The following is a 22,349-nucleotide window of genomic DNA, read 5'->3' on the forward strand; positions in this document are numbered from 1 at the left end:
TTTTTCGGTTACCGCTAACTTTAAATTTATTAATCAAGTATTTGCTTATTAAAGGGCTAACTGATTTAACTGTTAATGTGCATATAATACCCCTAGGCCATTTGAATGTTCTCCTTGTTTTCACCCCCGAGTTCCTCTTGCAGGAGTCGTTGATACGAGCGCTGGGCCAGCAGATGGTCGGCCTCCTTGAAAATGCGGATATTTCTCGTGCAATTGTTGAAGGTGCAGTTACCCAGCAAGTTGTCCTCGTTATAGCTGCAAGAAAAAATGCTTAATGTAATACATTTTCTTTCCATAGTTAAAAAAAACCGTTCTTGCTTTGATGAAGGAAAACATTTACAACTGTCAATGATTTACATGCTTACCGCTGCAGTTCGTTGAACTTGTTTAATATCACGGTCTTTTCTGTACTTCCCTCTCCCATGGCTAGGCCATCAGCCATGATTCCGAGAGTACAGCTGTCGAAGCTGCACTTGCTTCCCTGTAGATTTACCGAAGCCGTCTTCTCCAGCAACTCCAGTCCTGTTTTGCAGTTTTTGAATTGCACGATTCCTAACTCAGCGCAAGATCTTGGTCGCATTGAAACTCCCACAGCAAAGTTCTCAATTATGCAACTTTTGAGCTCTACACTGGCGCCAGGCATACAGACGATTCCCTCCTGAGTGCTGGAGCTGCCATCGCCCAAAAGGCGACAGCCTCGCATCGTCAAGGTGCCATTGCGCAACAGAATGCCCCGGCGGACGTGGCGGCAATCCAATACAAGTTGTGACAGTGTATAGTCACCATCAATGACCAGCAGAGTGCTATCCTCATCGCTGGAACACACCACAGGCAGCTGGGAAAGATCTGCAGCCGGAGTTAGTATAGCCTCCGGTTGGATCAGGCCACTCATGCTGCCGCTGTCGTTGAGATGTTCCAAAAACTTGATGGTGTGCTCACCGGGTGAGAGGAGTATATGATCGTTGCTCTGGCAGATGCCTAAAACATCTTGCAGCGTATTGGACAACTGCACCTGCGCTTCCGGCTTGACCTGCATCTGGGCCAGCTTCAGCAGATCCAGCTGCTGCTGCAGTTTTCCTGGCACCGTGACCACATGGCTAATGGGATTCCGTTCCGCCAAGAGATCGTCCATTTGTCTGGTTCTTCCTGATGAGCTGCGAATCCTCTTCAAGCTGTTCGATTGCAACTCACTGTAGGCCCGCCTCATCTCAGGATTTTCCAGAATCTCGAACTCGCTCCTTATGATGGCCATGCGAAGGTGCAGGCACATCAGGTCCGTTACCGGTAAACTGGACACATTAAGGCTGCTATTGGCATTGCCTGTTTTCGATTGTTTTCTGGCCGGCTCCGCTCCATTGTCATTGAGTTCGACGGCTTCGTCGTCGCTCTCGGCATCGCTGAGATCGAGTTCTAGGTAGTCCAAGCGCTGCTGGATGTAACTGGCTTCGGTGAGCAGGGTGCGCATGTGCAGCGCCAGCGGACGAGGTAGCCGATTCTTGCTAAGATCGCAGACCAACTGGATGCGAGCCTCCAGATGCTGCTGCACCCAGTCGCGATCATCGTCGTAATCCTTGTCCCAGGGCATCCAAACGTGCGTATAGAAAAACCTCAACCGATCAATGCACTCCGCCGTGGTATCCACATTCAGGGCCGAGTTCTCCTGCTGCACCGTGGGCCACAGCTCCACCAGGGACACCTCGTTGCTCTCCGGCAGGTGGACATCGTTGTCCTGCACGGCGGTGACCACAAAGACCGCCTTCAGCTCATCGAAGATCACCTGCTCCACGTAGCCGTACACAATGGTGGGATAGCGTAGTTTAAGATCCTCGCAAATAACGCGCGGTATTTTCCAAATCGCCTGCCAACCTGTATGTGTACGTGTTTGATATATGTAGCATGGGCTAGGCTTTGTTGAATTTTTGCACTAGTGTGGGTGGCTTACCGGCAGGCTCGATCTTCAGTTCTACGTAGGATTTCCACTCGGATCGAACCTGGGAGGCGGGCATTACGGCCCCCTCCCAGGAAAGCACCGCCTCCGCTTCTTTCAGGCGCTCCAAATACGATTTCTCGAAGGTAAACACTTCCATTTTGCGCCTGTTTAGTTAATTGCAATGTATACGTTTGGAAAGATTTTTGAAATGCGTGTGCAGGCTGTGGCTTCGATAACGATACTTCGTGCGGAGTTATCGCACAGTGCAACCATGCGATAAAGTAGCTAAGCTATTTTCTCGACCAATCTGGCTTATATTTCTATTCTATTCAATTTCTTTTCTAGCCGTTTCGCTTTTAACGCAACATATCTATAATACAATTTAATGATTTTTGTGTAATGATCATATAAAATAACTATAATGAAATTAAGGTAAAAGCAATTTTGGTAAGCCATATAAAAAGCGGTGGTTTTTGCTCAGTTTTTGCATTTAGCTATTTTTTCCAATCAAAATCTGCCAGCACTGCTGAGAGTATCGATGCCAACAGATGTTCAATGTACTCATTCAGTGCGGTGTTTTTCGTGTAAACACAATAATTAACAAAAACTGGAGAAAAATGGCCTCAAACAGCATGCCAGAAGAGAATTTTGAAGGCGGGGATGTAAGGATATAGTGGGAGCTATAGTTCCGAGACACCTAATGATGGTTCTTTAACTTTTCCAGTTCAACTTCGATGACGATGCGGAGGATGACCAATTTGTGGCCACTAATTCAGGACGAAAGCGTCTTTTTAGCAAGGAGCTGCGCTGCATGATGTTCGGCTTTGGCGACGACAAGAATCCGTACACGGAAACCGTAGATCTGCTGGAAGATCTGGTCATCGAATATATAGCCGAGACCACCCACCGGGCAATGGAAATTGGTCGGACGGGTCGCGTTCAGGTGGAGGACATTATATTCCTCGTGCGCAAGGATCCTCGCAAATACGCCAGGGTCAAGGACCTCCTGACCATGAACGAGGAGCTCAAAAAGGCGCGCAAGGCCTTCGATGAGATCAAGTATGTGGGTAAGTATTCTTAATGTGCGAGTTAGGATCGGCAAAGATATAAACTACCATTTAAATCTTTAATTCACAGGCACCGAGGGCAAACTCAAATGACAGAGGTCCAAAAAAGCCCCAACAAATCCAGGAACAAGCCAATCCTAGCAGTAAGCTCCGGCATACGAATTATTCTAAATGGTTTTAATACTTAAGCTAGCCCATAATAAACTAATCAAAATAGTCTTCAATGTCAATATCGGGATTAAGTATATCATCGCCATAGGGCTCCAGATCGATGCCGTTTAGGATGAGGTTCTCGCAGGTCTCAGCCAAGTCGGTGTCGCCGATGAGGATAGCACCGCGCAGTCTGCCCTTTTGCAGCACAAACTTGATGTACTCTTTGTTGCGAGTGCAGCGCACTAGGATTTCGTAGTCCTTGCCCAAGTCCTGGCCATTAAATCGCCCCAGCAGGACGACTGGGTAGCCAAAAAGCTTGGTTACATGGCCAAAGAGCTCGAAGCAGAAGTCCTGATACACGGTTTCACCCTCACTGGCGGCTGCCATGCTCCTGCCCGCCATCGAGCCCATTTGACGGGCCTGCGTCCACAGGCGCATCTGGAACCAGTGCATCGCTGCTGGCCAGTTGGCCGTGCAGACATCACCGGCTGCATAGACATCCTCCAGATTTGTACGCATCATTTCATCCACGAGAATGCCACCATCCTCAGAAAAGTTCAGCCGGGGAAAGCAGGTGTAATAGGTGTTCGGCCTAACTCCCGTGGCGGACACAATGAAGTCACAGGTCAGCTGCTCCTTACTACCATCCTCGTGTTCCAACTGGACTTCATATCCTGCTTCATCGGGAAGCTCCAGTGTCGAATAAATGCGAGATTTGTAGTAGATCTTCGGAAGGCGTTTATCTGCTTCTCCTGCTGCCCCACTCAAGACGAAGGAGCGATGCCAATCCGGACCCAAAGCAGCTCCGTGCTTGTCAGTCTGCTCCTTGAACAGCACTTCACCATATCGCATACGTTTGATAGCCGTTACCGGAGAGGAATCCTGTGCATCCAACTCGCTTCTGGCCAGCTGAAAGAACTCCGCTGCTCCTGGGTCCACAAAGGTGGCCGAGATGTGGGCATCCTTCACCACCCAATGGACATTAACATCCTTCAGCTCGTAGGCCAACTCACTGGCAATGCCGCCATTGCCCAGGATCAGCACATCCTTGGCTGCCGCCAACTTGCGCTGCAAATACAGCACAGAATCCGTGTCCCGAATGCCAATGACACAGGGATCGAGTACCTGGCCGCAGAATAATTTGGGTACTCCACCAGTGCAGAGGCACAGATAGCGATACTTGATCACCACACCCTTTATGGTGCGAATCCAGTGCTCCCTGCTGCTGATGTGTTCCAATTCGTCCACAAGAGTCTCGATAGTGGCTCCCATTTCGGAGACATCCCGTTCCCGGACATCGAACTTGTGCAGATAGCGAGCCACCGGCACCAAGTTGGTGACACTCTTCACGATGCTGGATTCCGTGAGCAGGAGAATGGAGGCAGTGGGTCGGCAGATGGCCAAGGACTCGGCGCAGCTAACGCCAGCGATGCCACCACCAATCACCAGGAACTCGCACTCGCGCGACATCCTCAGGGCAAAAATTAATAATAAACCAAAATCACGAAATACTGAAGGTGATTCACTAACGGCCAACTGAACAGCTGATTTCAAGAAAGCACAGTGGAACCTGTTGAAGTCTGGTTCCACAAAACAAAACTACAGTGGGAGATTACTAAATTAATTGACCCACAAAATAACATTTTTCATTATAAGTAAAATACATAACAAGAAAATACGTATATAAGAGAATATATGAAGAGGTATAAAATATTATTTAAGAACAATAATGGTACTCAAATATGTCTTTTATAAAGCTATATTTATTTTTGATATTTCCATAATTTGTTGTCCAACTTTCACCTAAGAAAGTGAATTGTTTTAAAGTTCTAATGAAAAAACTTCGACTTGAACTTAATAGTAGCTCGAGTTACAGAAAATCTACTGTAGCTTGTGTTTATTTTAAATTTTCCGCGGGTTCAAATCAGCTGTTTTTGTTTACTGGGGGGTATTTAACAAATGCCAGAAAGTAATGCAGCCCTAAAAAAAATACTACGCAATATAAACCCCCCCATTTGGTAGCCTCCGGATTATTTATGGACCGTAGTATCAAATCAACTTTAACGGTATTCGGCTTTATTATCAGAAAAGGAGCACCATGTCCAAGGAGCACTGGATGCGGGATCTGCCAAGTGAATTGCGCGACCTGTCCATCATCAATCTAGCCATTCCAGGTATGGATGAGATCACCCCGCTAATGGAATTAATTAAGGCGTCTCCATTCTAGTATAGGTTCCCACAATTCAATGACATATGGCATAGATAGCAAGTCCAAACTATCGCCTGACGCGGAAAAGGCCATAAGGCGATGGCATCGCTTCTTTCCCTGCTTCGTGCGCCGTTGGAGCAAAACCCAGAACACCGGGACATTGGAACAACTGCAGTTGGGTGTGCGCTACTTTGACCTGAGGATAGCCCAGAGGGATGATAAGTTCTACTACTGTCATGGCCTCTTTGCAATGGAGATTTTCGAGCCACTATTGGAGATTCGACAGTTTGTGGACTCCCATCCTGAGGAGTTGGTCATTCTAGACCTGCAGCACTTTTACGCCCTGACAGTGGCTCATCACCAGCAGCTGCACAAGGATCTAATCCAGTTCTTTGGCCATCGTCTGTACTCCACCGTCGATGGTTCCCTCAAGGATTGTACTCTGAATCGATGTGCGGAAATGCAACGCAGCCTGGTGATCATCTATAGACGGTGTCCCATTCCCTTGCCATTAAGATTCTGGCCCAGCTATACTTGGCCCACACCATGGCCTAATAAAGCGAGTGTCAAGAAGCTGCAATCCTTTCTGGAAGACTCTCTACTGTCGCGACAACCCCAGCAAGGGTACGTCTCCCAGTGCCTCATCACGCCCACAGGCCGCTATATTGCTTTCCGGCTCTTCTTCACCCTGAAAAGTACAGCCAAGCGGGTGGACAAGAAGCTGCAGCCATGGATTCAGGAGCAGATTCCGGGCCCCTTCGAACCAAAAGATGATCCTACAGTGAATGTCTTCCTTGCCGATTTCGTCAACCTGAAAGACGGGCAGTTCTGCAATTGGGTAGTGGAGCTAAACACGAAGATACAGGAGGGAATGGCCAAGAATCAGGAACAGCATTCCTCTTGAAAGATGTTCTGCTACCTTGTGCCAGATATGTATTGGAAAAGAGTTGATGTAGGGTTGGGTACACAATATTATGAGCTTATGACACTTTTTATATTTTTATAAACCAATATTTGGGTTCTATTACAAAGCAAAGTTTTTATGTATATTTAGATCGAGAAATGTTTCATTTGGTAAACTCGTGATAAGCTTTTGTAGAGGCAAATGGTATAAACCCAGTGATATTCAAGTTAGTAATTCTATGCGCAAACAATTTTTTAAATGAGCCACTGATAGATCCATATGAATAAGATGTTAATTTATTTTTTAAGGCTCGACCTTGTCATTGCTAAAACAGTCGCTCAAAATTTCGTTTTAAAAATCGTTAATGTAAATAATATCACAAGTCAGCTTTTCTCGTTGGTGCTATCAATATTTTATTTTTAAAAACCAATATACAAAATATATATATATATTTAAAAACATAAAAACAAACGCAAAGCACATTGCAGTATAAAATCTAGTCCAAGGTGCGAACTAATCGTCGTCAATCGATAAGAAATCGCACAGCCTTCTGTGTTTTCGTCGGCGAGGTGGCACTTGCAGTGGCCTCCGCTCGGGCCAGTGAAGTGTGCATCCCATTGAGCACGGTGTCCATTCGGGCCAGAGCCTCCTGCAGGCTGACGGCCAGTACACCGTTGTCCTGCTGGTTTTCCCGCTCGAGGAGGGCATTCTCGCAGAGCCGCCGCAATCGCTGGGAGGATCGTTGCATCGTCAGCAGTTCCTGTTGGACGAGCGTGGTGAAACTACTCTGGATACCTGGCGTCTCCTCGGGATCGTAGGTCAGCAGACGTTTGGTGTACTGCATTAGTTGGCTGCCAGGTGAAGGTGTGGAGGTCTGTCGGGGTGTATTGCTGCTGCTGGACACATTGAGCAGTCTTTTCAGCGGTTTGTTCAAAAGCACATCCTTCATGGCACTTAGATTTATGGCGATGCGACTAGAATTGTGTGTATCGCTTAGGGTCTCATTAAGATCCGCATCAAGTGGCTCCCAATTAACCTCAACACTCTGGAAAATGGTCCTAGCATTCAGTTTCTCCTGCTGCTCCGCACTGTCCCTGACCAAATCCAGCCAAACACCCAACCTGGCAGTGGGCCATTCGGCTTTGAGGCCACGCTGCTTGTCTAAGATCAGGATTACGGTGCGCAGTAGTCCAAACTCATCGGGCGTCTGAGTTTGTCGGAACTCCAATGGCAGATCCAACTGGCGACACCGTTGAGTGGCCTCCTTGACCATCAACTGGGTCTTGTGCAGACTCTCTTCCGAGGGATTCAGCATGATGCGTTGGATATCCTCTAGAATAGTGGATTTCTGAGCTGGGGTCGATACTCCGTCCTCCTGCCTCAGGGGAGTGTGTTCCTGTTGTTGGGCCAGCGCTAATGCTTGGCGCTCTGTCTCTAGCATCTCGCTGTTGCACTTGTACTTGAACTGCTCCAGTTCGAGGCACTGCAGCCGCTCCTCAAAGTCTCGGGCATGCTGAGCCCGCTCCTGCTCGATTCGCGTAAGAGCAGCTCGCTTTTCCGCCTCCAGTTCGGAGCGCAGCTGCTGCTCCTGCTTCTGCAGGATCTCCTGATGGGCCAGTTGGAAATCCACCGGATGGTCTGTCTTTCCTCTTTGCGAGCAGAAGGGATTGGAGATGCGAAAATAGTGGGAGCCACCGATAACCAGGCGGTCACCATGGAATAGCTGCCGGCGATCCTGCAGGAGTTCTCCGTTCACATATGTTTCGAAATCCTCGCTGCCGGGAATGACATACAACTTGCCACCACGCTCGTGTTCGATGCTGCAGTGCTGCAAAGCCACCAATGGACCATCTAGCACAATATCCGGCTGAGAGTTAGCACTCCCTCCTGGCAGACGACCACGTCCTATGCGCACGAGTCCTTGCGGCAGCAGATAGAACAAGGTGCCACTCAGTATGGGATCAGCGGTGAGATTGACCAGACAGGCCTGTTTCTGCTCGGCGGTTAGTTCCAGGGCCAATCCCCGGCGTTTCAGGACACGCAGCTCCGATTTACGCTGATCCTCCGCCTCCTTAAGCTTCTCCATCCAGGACTTTTGCGCCCGACTCAACTCCCTTTCGCGTTCAGCCAGCTGTTGACGCAGTGCCTCCACTTCTGTCTCATCCACCGAGGTTTCAATAATGATCTTACGTGGCACTGGATTGTTATTATTGCCAGATAAACGCCTCTGGCGTTCATACTCATTTCTCAGGGACTTCAGGCGATCCACTTCGGCGCGCAGATCCCGGATGATCTTGTCGTGGGGCGATTCGTTCACCTTCACCCGGTTGACAATGGATCGAGCCTTGCAGGCGTACCGCAAAGTGGCCAGGGTCTCATCCGCATGAAGGCTAGCCGGTGATATGGTGGCCAACATGACGGTCTTCGAGTTCCCGCCGAGGTTTTCCTGGAAAGAGGAGACAGAAAAAGTTATATACAGAACTTTGGGATGCATCTTGGGATTGGGTGACTAATTGTTTTGATGTTAATCTCTGGGGTAAATCCAGTTATTTATTGGCAGGGTCAATATGGCAAATGGGGATAAACCTCAGCTTTGACTTTCTCACTTTTTGCTTATTCGGTGTTATTCAAGGCAGTAAATATTTCTTAACAGATAAAAACAAATAGATACATCACTAATTTTAGCAAATACAATAAGTAATACAAAATGCATTTCAGTATCCAAAAACTCATCCATAAAATTGGATGAGTTATGCAGGCAAATGCAAGTTAATTACTTTCTGATGCACTTTGTTTTTCAGTTTTTTTACATTACGACATTTTAATATATTGGATTATTGGCTGTTCGGAAAACAACGTACTTGTATGCATAATCTTAATGGTTCTTTATAGGGGACTGTTATTGGAAATGGTCCATTTCATTTCGATGCGATAGGCTTTGTTTAATACGAAATATGGTGTGACTTAAATATTGATTCTTTATAAATACATATATTTTCGAATTGTATTATAAGGGTAATTAAAGAGCTGGTCTCGCTTTAAAACACTCCCCTTTCGGGTGTCATAATCATATTGATATGACAACTTTCTGGAAAGCGATATACCCCTTTATATGAGGGGTATGATGATTAACAATCGGTAAACATTGAGCCCATGTGGACTGTAAAGTACTCAAAAGCACTCACAACAGATGCGTGAAAATCTCAAGGAATGGAAAATAGACAATCTAAACCTTCGAGTATGTGTTTTCGATTGTGGACTTGGTGTGATAAGGACGGTCGAAATGATAAGGCAACGCCCAACTGTTTGCGTAAAACTACCCTGACAAAGGCACCGACTGATGATCATCATCATCTTATCAGAAACTGCAGTGCCAAGAAAGAGAAGGAGATAGACGAGTTGTTGTGCAACAAAATTCATTTGCATGCACTTATATACACAGAAAAAATATATGATAAGATTAAATAAATATAAATTTGGGACAAAAGCAAAATTTTGTGTAAAAACTGATCAATTTTCTGTTATTACTATTTTTATTACGCTGCAGGATTTGATCCTGGGCTTATGGTATCATAAGCTCCTATTAATTTTTACCTTGGTTTTAGGTTTCATATCATATCATATTTTTTGCCTGTGTACAATGTACATAAAAAAACATTCATACATAGCTCTGTATTAACTATTTAGTACACATACTTGACAGTGTGCGTAAGTGACACTTGTTTGATTAAGCAGGTCAGCACTGTGGGCCAACAAGGAGAAGAACGCGGAAAGGGGCTAAATGGTTATACAAACTGCGCAGCAGCAGCGGCGTAGGCGTGCACAGTGATACCAAATCATACATTTCCTTAACTAAGTGTATACGACCTTAAGGGGCCTGTCGTATTCGTCCGATCGTCTGAAACTGGGTCCATTAACCGCAAATCAATTCAATCAATGGTGGGAATCGCGGTTAGTCATTCACGTACCAAAGCGTACCATATAAAAAATATTTTTTACTAAATATAGCTCTTGAACGTCCTCCCATCTTTAGAAATCAGTCACGAACTCCCCAACAAATGACCAAAGTTCGCGTGCACAAAACTTAAACCGCAAAAAGCCGCTAATAAGCGCGGTACGTTTTATAAAACAAAACAACCAAAACCTTGGTCAGAACCGGCTAAAATGACGTAGACCACATATTAACACTAGATATACGCAAATTTTCAAGAATGCACGAAAACATTTAACCTCTGGGCTACTGAAAAAACTGCAGCTTGTGGTTTTACTTGTTTTGTGGGGTTATTAAGCCTTCCAAAAGTCACACTTCTAAACTCATGTCCACTTTGACTATGGAAAGTTTATCGATCAGACCCTCAATTTTAGCACTCAAAAAAATTGATAAACTGCGTGGCAACCAAATTTCTTTTGATAAATGAGGCTAAATCATGGAACGGTCGGCTTGCAGTCTAGACTGTGATTAGCGCACCTGATAAAGATATATCCAGCCAATCCTGTGGATGATCAGCCGGCAAATACATACGTCAGATCACTCTCATGACCACTGCTTTTCATCATCACTTTGGTATTAGCAATTTGTCGCTAATGAGAAAAACTTCCAAGAGTATTTTTCAAGCCCCCAGTTAATTAACATTTATTAAAAATTATCAAACTAACGTAGAATGAATCATTTGGATAATGGATGCATGTTAAACAAGAGTGATATCGAGAAATGGGTCCCACTGTGCCTCATGTGAGAGCTGTAACCACTGTGGAAGCTCTCGAGGGGCGGGTTCGGGTGGAAGGTGAAGCTTCAACAAGCACGAGACGCGAAAACACAACAAAAAACAATGCCATACATACGTGTTTATAAACAGGCACATACCACCTTACAATCGCGGGAACAAAAATATCAGCACAACACTTGAAAGATTAGAGTTTTTTCTGATATAAGGAAAATGAGTCAGAAAAAGTTTTCTACCTTGCCAAGATAATATTAATTTAATTGGTATTTATTGCTAAACTCAAATTAGTGATGATTCAAGGACTTGTTTGTCAAACCTAAAACCCAACTGACCCACCTGAAATCCAATTGACCTGGTTCCTTTGGGTTTGTACCAAAACAAAAAAGTCAAGTAGGGTGTTTGTAAGCCATTTTAATTAGAACTTTAGTACCCTACCAACCATTGCAAGCTGAAGGGTTGTTTATTTGGAGTTAACTGAAGAATTCGCGGTTTTGTAGAACTCAAGTCCTTACATCTCCGTTGCCTTCCTAACATTGCCCATGAAAATCCGACTTCATAATCTGAAAAAGTCGCGGTCCATCATTATATTTAATATCTATAATCAATGCAACCAGATACGCATAAGATTCTTCGAGAATGTCCTATTATTTCTCCCCGGACTGTACGCACACATCCACACGTAGACACAGCAGCAGTAAATATAGGGGAGACCCGAACTCGGCAGCAAAACAAGCCGAAGCACGATGGCTACAAAAATGCAGTAACTCTAGTGTTCGGCTTTCAGTTTCCTGAGAGACTTCCACCAGAGTACATCGAAATTCGGTGAAATTTTTACTAAAAAATAAAGAAAAACCACTGCATTGAGATACCTTGACTTGGTGTATTCCACGCAAATGTGCATAAAAATACGCGTTATTTGAAAGACAAAACAAAGTGATTCAAACAGAGGGTTCATTGGACGCTTGAGAAAACCGAGAGATAAAGTGAAACGACCTCGCACAACCCGCGCAAACACACCCACATCCCATCCCACAACTGATTGCTGCAACGCTCCATAAAAAGAAAAATATAAAAAGCTATATAGACATGGATGTTTGGGGATTCTGCGTTAGCGATTCCACGATGGCATATGGCGGGGCCATGCGCAGCGGATACTACCGGGACTACGAGCAGTTCCCCTACGGAACCCTGGAGTCCACGAATTCCACCCATGCGGTCAAGGATTGCTACAGTCGAGTGCAAGGTAATTTGAAGAGAACTGGGTCCACGAAAAGGCGATAACCTATAGCTTTCCAAATGCACTGGGTGAAAAGTAGAGATAAAACCAAAGCAAGTTTCTTGTTTGTATTTGTGAATTGCGTGTGTTGTTTGTTGTTTTTGCAAGAATTTATAAATAGCCAGCCTGATTTCTTGGCCCCATGTGTACATACATATGTATGTGGCGGAACACGCCTTAATTTTTTGCGCACAAACACAGGGTGTCCAAAGTTTCTTGGCGCAACTCGCAGTATCAACTACACCAACCAACCAACCAACCCCCCTTACAATCTGTTTATATCGGCTTAAATCCACGTGCTGTACGATATTGGCGGTTTATTGCATATAGCAACTAAAATTCCACAAGGTTCAGTTGGAAATTTCCGGCATTTCAAAGTTAAAGCGTAATTGAGATAGGTATATAAAAGAGTATATCGCAACTCGTGAAAAATCATAAAAGGCAACAAAAGACGTAGACTGTGCGGCTATTTAAGAGGTGATTAAACTCCACCTTATCGAGGTCAGTTGAGTCCATTAAGAGATATTCTGCATTCGACTGTTTTACGATAATGAACTAGACACACGTCAAAAGCTTGACTGTACTTCCAGAATTGGCTCACAAAAGTTGAGCAGGTGGTCGAACAATGGATTCTTTTTTGGGGAAGACAAATAAAGCAGGGCTTCATTGTGTTTGTGTGCCAAAATTAAAGCGTAATAACAAAACTGAGGTGTGCGGAAGGTAAACTTTTGTTTTTGCTTATATCCGTGCAGTATATGGACTGATTATGCCCACTGCATTATCAAAAACACTGAAATAAAATATATCATTTATGTATAAGAACATTAATAAATTCAGAATACAAAGAACACTCCTTTTTTAAAGGTATAAAATGAGATAATCTATAGTTTTCATGTTGCCAAGTATGCCTTACATTTTGTGGCTTACATCAAATCTACATTTAAATGAAGTGCACTTAGAAAATATGTCCCTTTTTTCCCAGTGTATACGTTTATAGATTATGCAAGGTCGCTTATCAGCGGCAATGAATAGATTCTTTCCACATGGATCGGCTGGGCCTTAATCAATAATAACCGTTTAGCATTTAACATGGTCAATTGAGCAATCAAAGCAATAGTTTAATTAACAAAGGCAGGTCATCTAAGCATTAAGGAAGTCAAGAGCAACACAATTAAATTAATAAAAAATAATTAAAATATTAAATAAAAAGTATAGATCTTTAAAAATTAAGATTATTATTAAATCACAGCTGTTTGTGTCACAGGGTCACATATCAAATAACGGGAAATACACGGGTGGGGGATCGTACAGAGTGACGCTCGGTGTGCGTTCAAGACGTCACGTAGTCAAATCAGCTGTTTGGCGGCCCAGAAGGGCGTTCAAGTGGGCACGCACGTAGGCCAAAAAACAGAGGAAGCAAAAAAACACAGACGAGGCCAATCAAACAGCAAACACTGCGACCGACCTTCATTAACCAGTGACCTATCCCATTTTCTTGATTACAGAGAAATGCAAACAGATAAAGTCCGAGAAGCAGATGCGCAAGGACTGTCCGTTCTGCAAGGAGCACAAGAAGCGGCCGCTCATCAACTACATGCGCAAGCGGGAGCAGCGGAAGCACCATGACAGCATCTGCGAGGACGAGGAGGACATGCACGAACATGAGCTGGAGCACGCCCACAATCACAGCCAATCCACCGTCCTTGCCGTCCCCCAAAGCTGCAAGGTGTGAGTGGGAGCGTGACGACTCTACTCTGCAGACGATTCCCCACAGACAGTCGCGAAATGCCATACATACATATATATTTAAATGTGACCAGAAGAAAGGAAAAACCTGAATGAGTAACAACAACAAAAACAAAGAAAAACCAGAGGAGAAAAGAGAAAAAAGCTGTTAAAGACGAAGATTGTGCGACAAAGAGGAAGCGAGACAGCATCGGCAGCTACAAAAATCGAAGGCAACTGTACCCTTTTTTTTTATTGAGTGGTTGCCCCAGCATTTCCGCATCGCGAATACACTACCATTTACAAGAAGCCAGAACTTGAACTTGATACCAATTTACAATTCCCTTTACCGATTAGCTACCATTTCGTTTTTACACCAACTTCGCAGTTATCTACAACTATAAACAGTAATTTGTTTATCCACACGATGAGAAAATCAAATAACGAGAACCTGCCCCGCTTGACCAACGCATTTTTTTGACCTTAGGCAAACAAAAACATCGTGAAAAAAGCTTACAAAAAAAATGATATATGTATACAAACACATAACAAGGGAAGCAAAAATAGCAGAAAACTAAATTTTCTATTTTGCGTACGAGACTGAGTATATTGCAGTAGAAAATTTAAAAGCAAGTTCATTTTTTTTTCTTTTTTGGACCCTTTTGGATTAGTTACAGGTATACCATTTAAACCAGAAGTTATGAAACATTTAGAAAACGAAAATGCTTCATTGGCACCAATTAAGGTTGATAATTATTATTTTTTCGATATATGTGTAGCTATGTATACTTTGGACCCCCGATTTTTATTGTATCCTTGTCTATATTAGACATTCCCCTATATTTATTGTACTACCAACTGAGCATTGCACAGTCCGAGCAAGTGTCAAAATTAATCGTAATATTGCTATATATGTACAAGTTAAAAGTGTTTCAAAAGTTTATGCCAAGTTACATTTTGTTAACACAACTTATAGTTACTGTAAAACAGAAAATATTATTAGGTTATGTGGTGTTCAGGCTCAACTGTGCAAATAGCAAGACGGAAATATTATAAAAACGATTTAAAATTTGCATTAGTTATTTAAGTAATTGATCAAAAGATGTATTGATTTGTGAAAAAATTTGCTTGCAGGTACCAAGAAAATTTTCAATTTATACAATGTTATATATCGTATATATTATATATTAATGTTTAATTTAAATTATAAAAAATCAATAAAATTACAAATGAAAAAAAATTATTTACAAATTGTTCTTTTCTTTTAACAGATGGAAAAATGTAGGTTGTTAAAAAAAAGGCACTATCATTTTTTTCAGGAAAACTGCTTTGAACTAGCTTTGAATGAATGACACCTGTTCCAAGTACATTGCGGTGGGTCAGTTAAGACCACCGACTTAAACTGGTTCACTTTTTCCCAAAAGATTCCATAATTTTGTATGCAAATCTTTACGGAAACCTTTCCGTCTCGCACCAGTTTACTAATTGAAGTTAATCCGTCTATTGTAGCCTAATCTCAAAATATTCCTCAAGTTAAATAAAAGATAAATATTAAATTAAGGTAATACTTGATGGCTAAGGTCAGTTTCTAAACGATTACCCTGGGAACTTGGTCTGACCCAGAAAAGATCACCTCGAACCCGAATAAACCGGCCTGGAACTTGACCGTGTGAAGAGGGTATACATAGATGATTTCCTAGATCTTTTATTCCAACAATCCAAGTTTGTCCAAACATAACCTTAGCTAAATTAGTTCCCACTCAGCGAAATTGAATTGAATTAGAGCAATAAACATTTGACACGCTTGGATGAGATCAGCCTGAGGCTTAATCAAAATAAACTGCTCTTTCTCCTGGACTCCCGACGGGGTGATCAAATTGTGAATAGCCCCACACGCTATATTTACTTGTATGAACGGGTATGCATCGGTATTTGCAATGGGGTGTACGGGGAAAGCGGGATTTGAGAAAAACAACTCATGGAGGGAAGCCATATATTCAGTTGTGTGTACAATGAATTCGATTCATTTTATATTCAATGTTAACCACTTGCCTCGGAGAGTAGAACTTGCCTGGAGGGTAAAAAAGCTAAGTATAGTAGTATACGCTGTCTTAAATTACAATTGTAGTTATGCGGGAAACTTGAACTGATTTTTATTATTATGATTATATAAATTGCAAACGTGTTTAAAATTAAATAGGTTACACAACTTGTATAAAACTTTCGCTTTTTGATATTTTTTCCTGCCAGTTTTTCCCACTCTATCCAAGCTCTTTTAATATTTAAATAGCAACTGCCTCAAAGCAAAAATCCTGAGTTTTGTTTTGAAATACAATACTATTCGCAGGCTTAAATAACAATTGTATTTATGCGGGAAAGGTGATCCGAAACCACACGCTGTTTTCTTAAATAGATTGCAAACGTGTTTACAATTAAATAGGTTACACAACTTGTGCTAAACTTTCGCTTTCTCATACCTTTTCCTCTAGACAGTTTTCTTCACTTAATGTAAATTTTATTATTTAAAAAGCAGCTGCTTGCAATGAAAAATCATGAGTTTTGTTCAATTATCATCTGAAATAAGTGCAAAGCTTTTCTGACATTATTCATATTGTTACGGCTTTATATGCCTCATTATTTCGATACGGTTCATTAGCATTCATTTGTGAACTACAAACGTGGCTTACTTTAAAATTCACATTGGCGACAGACCTCCGCCTGTTACTAATTATGAAAATAATATAATGACGTATTCCCTGGTGGCACGCTTTTTGTATTAGACACGATTCGAATGCAATGAATCAAAAAATTAAACAATCAAATCGTGTGAACCGTGTACTCACTCCATTTGCATTCAATTCGATGTTTCTGGATTAATTTTGGAATTCCACATCCACTCGCTATCTAAACATTGTTTGTGGCTAACCAAAGTGAGTTTGGGTTGATTATAAATTCACTGCGGTTTCTAGGGGCTTTGCACACGAGCAAGTTAGCTTGGAATTTATTTAGAAAGCAGGCTTGGCGCTCGATACTTGCAGTTTCAAAGTTCCTCCAGCCATGTGAAGGTCATACACAGTTCAGAAATAATTATTACAAACAAAATCAAACGAGAAAAAAGTGTATATTTTTCAAAAGCTCCGATTGCATTTTCAAAATGCTGAACCGTCTGTTAAAAAAACTAAGAACGTCCACAGGAGTCAAGTCGCAAGGTGAGTTATAATAGGCTTTTAACAAATGATAAATTTACCTATTTTTTAAAATACAATGATTAATACAGTTAGCTAACAGTCACGACCTTTCACAAAATGATTTAACAAAACAAAATAATTTAAATTTAAGTGCCTTATTGTTTGTCCAATTTAATTATACCATGGGTTAGCCACCTAATGATAGGTATAGGTATATAGAGTGAGTACTACCTATTGAATCATAAGATAATGAATTGTGCAAGAATTGTTGTTATATCTTTACGGTACCCGGTGTCTGATTATAGCTACAAACAAAAACGCTTTCTAGTTTTAATTACCCATGTTATGGAAAAATGTAAATTTCTTTTATAGCTTGAAATTCTACGAGATCTTAAATTGCATTATCTAATTTAAGCATTCAGAGTAAAGATAAAAACAATTATAGAACTGGGAACGAGCGGATTCTAAAATAAGTTGAATAATGAAAGCTGGCTTATATATCTTATAGCCTGTTATCAATAACTTTGTTATTATTTACAAGGTATTGTAAATTATCTAACTGTCTATAATCACTGATTAGTGCGTAATGTTCTGAGTTTGGTTGATTTACGTTATTAACGTGGACTGCATCTAAACACTTTGAAAGTTACTAGGTCCCATCTACCCACTATCTACATTAAGTATTCATAAATTGTTATTAAATTGTTTTATTGCAGCTCTTAAGGATGGAAAAAAGTTGAGCAAGGGCAATTGCAAATGCGAACCTACGGCATGTAAATGTGGAAAACGGCGACAACGACAGCAACAATTGAAATTGTTGGTGTCACAACTTAGGAGACGCGATAACTTATCAAGTGTTATATTGTTTTAGTACCAGAGTACACCAGGAAAAATAAAAAAGGAAAACACTGTCTGCAAAGTATTTTTAAATCGCTGGGGTGGCAGTTAGATGTACATAATACTTGTGTTTATTATGCAAAGATAGGAAAAGTACTTAAAGATAGTCAGTTCCAGAAATGTTGGACGACGAGAAATGTATAATCACAATCACAGATGGACTCAAACAAGGTCGCTTGAACTTCCAGTTTGCTTTTCTTACTAAAAAAAGATCTGAAGGGCTCTTTATTGACTTGTTTATTATATAATTGGGTTCGACGCCATTCTAGCAAATTCTTGTCTTTACCTTTTATGGCAAAGCCCATATATTAAGCTGAAACTTTTGAGGGCTTCTCTGAGGCGTACTACCGTAACTAAAATTAAAGTGGCAAGACAATAAACAACACTTAGTGGAACGGGTTTCGGGAAAATAGACAAGTGTTTGGACTTTGTAGTACCTTCAGTCAAGAGCCTTTCACTCTGGCGCCCATTAATTACTCATAGAATATGGAGTAATGGTTATAAATTACGTCGTAGAATGTCAAGTGCATCTTTATTTAGACGCAGTTACCTATTTTATATAAAACTGTTTATAATCTATTGACCGACCTTGTAATACTTCAAGAATAAAGATATTACAAAAGTGGTAAGGCTCGTGATTTTCCTTTGAGAGCAGTCGTTAACCAGAAGTACACACATAAGTACGTAGCATGTGATACTATAGAAGGCATATCTAAGTTCAAACAATGAGTTTACATCGTGAGCAAATCGTGGTTTATGTAATGATAATTAACATGGAAAATATTTAAGTTGATTGGTGATTCAGTTCTGTAATCTAGTCCCATGACTCTTCTATAACAATTTAGTGATGATCAATCCTTAAAAGCTTCCAACTATGTAATCTTTGCTAAAACAAGTTGTTTCGTTACTCAAATTACACAATTTCTTCGGGTTGTTTATTCTATTATGTTCTATCTTAATGTCTCATAACGAAAGATATATGTAAGATTCAACAAAGTGAACAAAGCTTCTGCTATCTTCTTTTAATGGCTTTCTTAAAATAAATTTCTGAGACGCCTACACGTGCCTTTGTATCAGGTCGTAAATTATATGAGCGAATAAAGTAGATAAGTAAAGGTTTGAATTTATGTGATAAGAAGCCAAGGCTTTAATCACTCAATTGATTGTGGCGCGGGGAGGTCTTTGATTCAACTTAAAGACCCAGATAAAAAGTTTCCCTATGAAAAATGATAAGGAAACAATAAATAAGAAACTGAGTCTGAGTTTTTATCTAAGAAAAATAAACCAACGAATGATAGCTAAGTTCAAATGTAGAAATAACAAACATATATTTTATCCTGCAAAGTCCTGATAAGCTTAACCTTATCTTCTTCCCGTTTCTTCATACTTTTCACACAATTTGTGTATTTATTTTATTTGAAGTAACGAGCATAAGATTTAATTGGATAAGCAAACACAAACAAACATCTATCATAGGACCTGGTCAAACAAATGCAGACATCATAAAAGACAAATTCGCGTGTCTGAAAAGACAGGGCGTCGACATTCATCAAGAGATCATATCTCTTTAGACAATGATCATTTAGACAAAGAGTTAGCGGAAACATCACGAGATCGACGGAAAATTAAATTCAGATTATGTAAATATTGGTCTGTTTAAGACTATCGTGGGTACTTTCCATCGAGGTCAACGTGTCGTATGCATTCCCAGTGCAGTTCTAGGTACTGATTGCTTTCCGGGTAATTACTGATTGTGAGGAGACCTCATTCCGTGGGCCATTGGCTAATCAAAGCGAAAGTGTTGATAACCGACCAGCTGGAGGTGGAAAAATTACGAAAAGTATCGTAAGGCTTCAAAATACAGGAGAATCTATTAAACTAGCTTTTCCAAGGTAAAAAATGTTTTTTAAGTCTGAACAATATGCTATCCAAAAATGTTAAAATATATTAAAAATACATTTTATAACTTAATCCCTGTGTTGCTCAATAGTTGAAAATATTACCAAAGTACCTTTGGACTTAATTTGAAGAATAAGAAGCAGTTATCATCAGTCAAAGTAGACCAGTCCACTGACCCAGTTGATAAGTACAAACGCAGTTAGAACCGATTTGGCAACACTTACCCTCAGAAGCCAGGTGAGCACACTTTCGCGATAAGGAACGAAGGTGCTGGGTGTTCCAGATCCCAGGGGTCCATTCCCGCTGGCCTTGCGGGAATCGGCCAAAGCGGCGATGACTTTTCCCAGCGTTAGAAGGCTCTTATTGATGCTGACGCCCTCGCGGATCCTCTCGCCATTTGAACCCGAGACGCTAATGCGCTCGCTGCCCGCCAAATCCACCAGACTGATCTTGCTGCGCCGTGTCTGCCGGAGCGAGGATGTTGAGCCCGAGTCCGTATCGGAGGATAAGGCATCATCGCTGCTCAGGTCGGTGAGGTTCAGGACGATATTGAAGATGGAATGCGAGCGTGAGCTCTTGTCGTTCATAGCTGTGGATGCGGTGGCTCGCTGGGAGTTGCCCACGGCCAGCCAGTTGCGCAGTGCCGAGTACGAGTCCACCGAGTGGGCACTCAGATCCACAACATAGGGTCCAAAGATGGGGTGCTCTCTCACCTTTAGAGCCGGTCGCTGTTGCTGCTGGTGGTGCTGCTGCTGGACGGGAGTGGATTCCCCAGATGCAGCGGCCGCATGCTGAACACTCAGCAAATCATGGATCTTCTCGTTGTAGATCTCAAAGTAGCTGACCTCCACCTCCACCTGCAGTTGCTGCGTCCTCTTCACAGCCTCTATCCGGCGGAACAGCTCATGGCAGAAGCGTGGAATGATGCCCGCCTCGTCGTGTGGTGGCCCACCATCTAGAGCGGCATCGTCCAGCGCCTCAATGCCCATCATGCTGTAGGATTTGCCCGAACCCGTCTGCCCGTAGGCAAACAGACAGGCATTGTAGCCCTCAAAGGCGGTGTCGATCAAAGGACGAGCCGTGCCCTCAAAGACCTTCGCCTGGCAGGCGTAGTTCTTGCGCTCGGGATCGCAGGAGTAGTAGACCTGGTCATAGCTAAAGAAATGAGTCACGCCGGCCGAGGAGTCGGCACTGCTGCCTGCCTGGACGGTCAACTCCTTGCTGTTTCCATGCACCTGGACCACATTGGTGACCTGACCACGTGTGCACTCCAGGGCGTTGAGTGGACGCACTCGCACGGCCACAATCATGTTGCTCTCCTCGGAGACGCTAAGGCAGGAGTCCATCATGGAGTCCCGATCCTTGGGCCTGCTGCAGCTGGATTTCCCAGTGCCGGGAGTCTTTGTCCTCCCGGGTGTATTATTGGCATTCCTGTAGAGCGATGAGGGCGTGTAGCAGGCATTTAGGGATGTGGGTTTGGGCTTGGGCTGCGGGGTGGTGTTTCCCCCATTGAAGGCCGTATTTAGCAGTTGATCCCGATGATCCTCTGTCCGCGTCATCAGCACTTTCTTGCGCAGCCCGCTAATCTCAGACGCCGGCGTCGATTTGTGCGAGCCTCGCGTCTGGAACTGCTGAATGCGCTGGCGCACAGGTGTGCTCTTGTTGCTCATCTTTTATTCGGCTAAGTCCGCCTTTTTGCTAGGTTTTATTAAATAGTTGCAAGAAGTTTCGAATTATTGCGCGGCGTCGTTTGTTGATTTTTTTTCTAGTGACGAACGTAGATCGATAACAAAGCAGGGTTGATCTTAGAGCGAGGTTCGAGTTCTGATCTGGCAACGCCACTAATGGCCAGGGATGGAAAACTTTTATTTTTTAAAAGTGCTCTGGTAACGGTCACTTTGTAATTATGACTTGTGCATTAATATTTCCCTAAAATAATTATCTGTAAAAGTCCTCAATGCAAGAAATGCTTTTAACAATGCACAATCTGTTCCTATGTACAATGGCTATATGAAAAAAAAGCAATGTATTTATGAATCAATGGGTTTAGTCAAATTGTACAGAATGAGTGAGTCATGCATCCTTTAAAATCATTTAAAAGTTGTGTTTTGAAAAGTTTACTATGATATCGACTTATTTAAGTCAAAAAGAACAAACTTCTTAGTCCTAACCGCCATTTCTTAAGCTTCCGTATTTGTGTGGTTAATCCTAAATTGTATTTCTAGCTTAAGTTATGATTAAAGTAATATTTTTCCTTGTAAGTGATTCTCTAGTTGTTCTATTCGCTAGTAAAATTATTTTTCAAGTTAAGTCACTGAGAACAGTCAAAATTATTCACCAACCCAAGTCACTGAGAACAGTCACTATAAGTGCGAAC

General features: G+C 42.3%; 6 protein-coding genes across 11 annotated transcripts; 3 read left to right on the forward strand and 3 right to left on the reverse strand.

The window, feature by feature from the left end:
* On the reverse strand, positions 1-2,178 carry LOC119547527 (protein nessun dorma). Its single transcript, XM_037854420.1, has 3 exons — positions 1,943-2,178; positions 366-1,866; positions 1-255 (listed from the first exon to the last, which is right to left on the reverse strand). The coding sequence occupies exons 1-3, from the start codon at positions 2,085-2,087 to the stop codon at positions 93-95; spliced, it is 1,809 nt and encodes a 602-aa protein (XP_037710348.1). The 5' UTR covers positions 2,088-2,178; the 3' UTR covers positions 1-92.
* A 254-nt stretch (positions 2,179-2,432) lies between these two features.
* LOC119547530 (transcription initiation factor TFIID subunit 13) lies at positions 2,433-3,227 on the forward strand. Its single transcript, XM_037854424.1, has 3 exons — positions 2,433-2,592; positions 2,655-2,997; positions 3,068-3,227. Exons 1-3 carry the CDS (start codon positions 2,479-2,481, stop codon positions 3,088-3,090), a joined length of 480 nt encoding a protein of 159 aa, XP_037710352.1. The 5' UTR covers positions 2,433-2,478; the 3' UTR covers positions 3,091-3,227.
* On the reverse strand, positions 3,160-4,690 carry LOC119547528 (pyridine nucleotide-disulfide oxidoreductase domain-containing protein 1). Its single transcript, XM_037854421.1, has one exon. It carries the CDS (start codon positions 4,618-4,620, stop codon positions 3,202-3,204), a length of 1,419 nt encoding a protein of 472 aa, XP_037710349.1. The 5' UTR covers positions 4,621-4,690; the 3' UTR covers positions 3,160-3,201.
* A 460-nt stretch (positions 4,691-5,150) lies between these two features.
* On the forward strand, positions 5,151-6,713 carry LOC119548805 (PI-PLC X domain-containing protein 2). Of its 2 annotated transcripts, none has more exons than XM_037856386.1 (2): positions 5,151-5,324; positions 5,383-6,713. In XM_037856386.1, the coding sequence occupies exons 1-2, from the start codon at positions 5,249-5,251 to the stop codon at positions 6,261-6,263; spliced, it is 957 nt and encodes a 318-aa protein (XP_037712314.1). In that variant the 5' UTR covers positions 5,151-5,248; the 3' UTR covers positions 6,264-6,713. The 2 variants fall into 2 exon arrangements, with proteins under 2 accessions (XP_037712314.1, XP_037712315.1); XM_037856387.1 differs by having other exon boundaries at positions 5,195-5,324; positions 5,378-6,713.
* LOC119548804 (kinesin-like protein KIF14) lies at positions 6,652-21,743 on the reverse strand. 3 transcript variants are annotated; one of them, XM_037856383.1, is made up of 2 exons: positions 20,197-21,743; positions 6,652-8,709 (listed from the first exon to the last, which is right to left on the reverse strand). In XM_037856383.1, exons 1-2 carry the CDS (start codon positions 21,640-21,642, stop codon positions 6,787-6,789), a joined length of 3,369 nt encoding a protein of 1,122 aa, XP_037712311.1. In that variant the 5' UTR covers positions 21,643-21,743; the 3' UTR covers positions 6,652-6,786. The 3 variants fall into 3 exon arrangements, with proteins under 3 accessions (XP_037712311.1, XP_037712313.1, XP_037712312.1); XM_037856385.1 differs by lacking the exon at positions 20,197-21,743 and adding an exon at positions 9,449-9,550; XM_037856384.1 differs by lacking the exon at positions 20,197-21,743 and adding an exon at positions 9,125-9,244.
* On the forward strand, positions 11,753-18,089 carry LOC119548806. 3 transcript variants are annotated; one of them, XM_037856391.1, is made up of 2 exons: positions 11,753-12,230; positions 17,893-18,089. In XM_037856391.1, the coding sequence occupies exons 1-2, from the start codon at positions 12,074-12,076 to the stop codon at positions 18,045-18,047; spliced, it is 312 nt and encodes a 103-aa protein (XP_037712319.1). In that variant the 5' UTR covers positions 11,753-12,073; the 3' UTR covers positions 18,048-18,089. The 3 variants fall into 3 exon arrangements, with proteins under 3 accessions (XP_037712319.1, XP_037712316.1, XP_037712317.1); XM_037856388.1 differs by lacking the exon at positions 17,893-18,089 and adding an exon at positions 13,769-14,504 and having other exon boundaries at positions 11,762-12,230; XM_037856389.1 differs by lacking the exon at positions 11,753-12,230 and adding an exon at positions 16,758-17,197.
* Positions 21,744-22,349: the final 606 nt, after the last annotated feature.

The sequence above is a fragment of the Drosophila subpulchrella genome, chromosome 2L (genome assembly GCF_014743375.2).
Source record: "Drosophila subpulchrella strain 33 F10 #4 breed RU33 chromosome 2L, RU_Dsub_v1.1 Primary Assembly, whole genome shotgun sequence".
Lineage (NCBI taxonomy): Eukaryota > Metazoa > Arthropoda > Insecta > Diptera > Drosophilidae > Drosophila > Drosophila subpulchrella.

Bases quoted from the DNA above. Each gene is read 5' to 3' on its own strand.
- LOC119547527 (XM_037854420.1), bottom strand. From the start codon at position 2,087: ATGGAAGTGTTTACCTTCGAGAAATCGTATTTGGAGCGCCTGAAAGAA. The intron at 1,867-1,942 runs GTAAGCCACCCA...GTACACATACAG, and splicing joins ACTGAAGATCGAGCCTGCCG to GTTGGCAGGCGATTTGGAAA. The intron at 256-365 runs GTAAGCATGTAA...TTTTTCTTGCAG, and splicing joins AAGTTCAACGAACTGCAGCG to CTATAACGAGGACAACTTGC.
- LOC119547530 (XM_037854424.1), top strand. From the start codon at position 2,479: ATGTTCAATGTACTCATTCAGTGCGGTGTTTTTCGTGTAAACACAATA. The intron at 2,593-2,654 runs GTAAGGATATAG...TAACTTTTCCAG, and splicing joins AGAATTTTGAAGGCGGGGAT to TTCAACTTCGATGACGATGC. The intron at 2,998-3,067 runs GTAAGTATTCTT...TTTAATTCACAG, and splicing joins CGATGAGATCAAGTATGTGG to GCACCGAGGGCAAACTCAAA.
- LOC119547528 (XM_037854421.1), bottom strand. From the start codon at position 4,620: ATGTCGCGCGAGTGCGAGTTCCTGGTGATTGGTGGTGGCATCGCTGGC.
- LOC119548805 (XM_037856386.1), top strand. From the start codon at position 5,249: ATGTCCAAGGAGCACTGGATGCGGGATCTGCCAAGTGAATTGCGCGAC. The intron at 5,325-5,382 runs GTATGGATGAGA...ATTCTAGTATAG, and splicing joins CATCAATCTAGCCATTCCAG to GTTCCCACAATTCAATGACA.
- LOC119548806 (XM_037856388.1), top strand. From the start codon at position 12,074: ATGGATGTTTGGGGATTCTGCGTTAGCGATTCCACGATGGCATATGGC. The intron at 12,231-13,768 runs GTAATTTGAAGA...TCTTGATTACAG, and splicing joins TTGCTACAGTCGAGTGCAAG to AGAAATGCAAACAGATAAAG.
- LOC119548804 (XM_037856383.1), bottom strand. From the start codon at position 21,642: ATGAGCAACAAGAGCACACCTGTGCGCCAGCGCATTCAGCAGTTCCAG. The intron at 8,710-20,196 runs GTAAGTGTTGCC...TCCTCTTTCCAG, and splicing joins TGCTCACCTGGCTTCTGAGG to GAAAACCTCGGCGGGAACTC.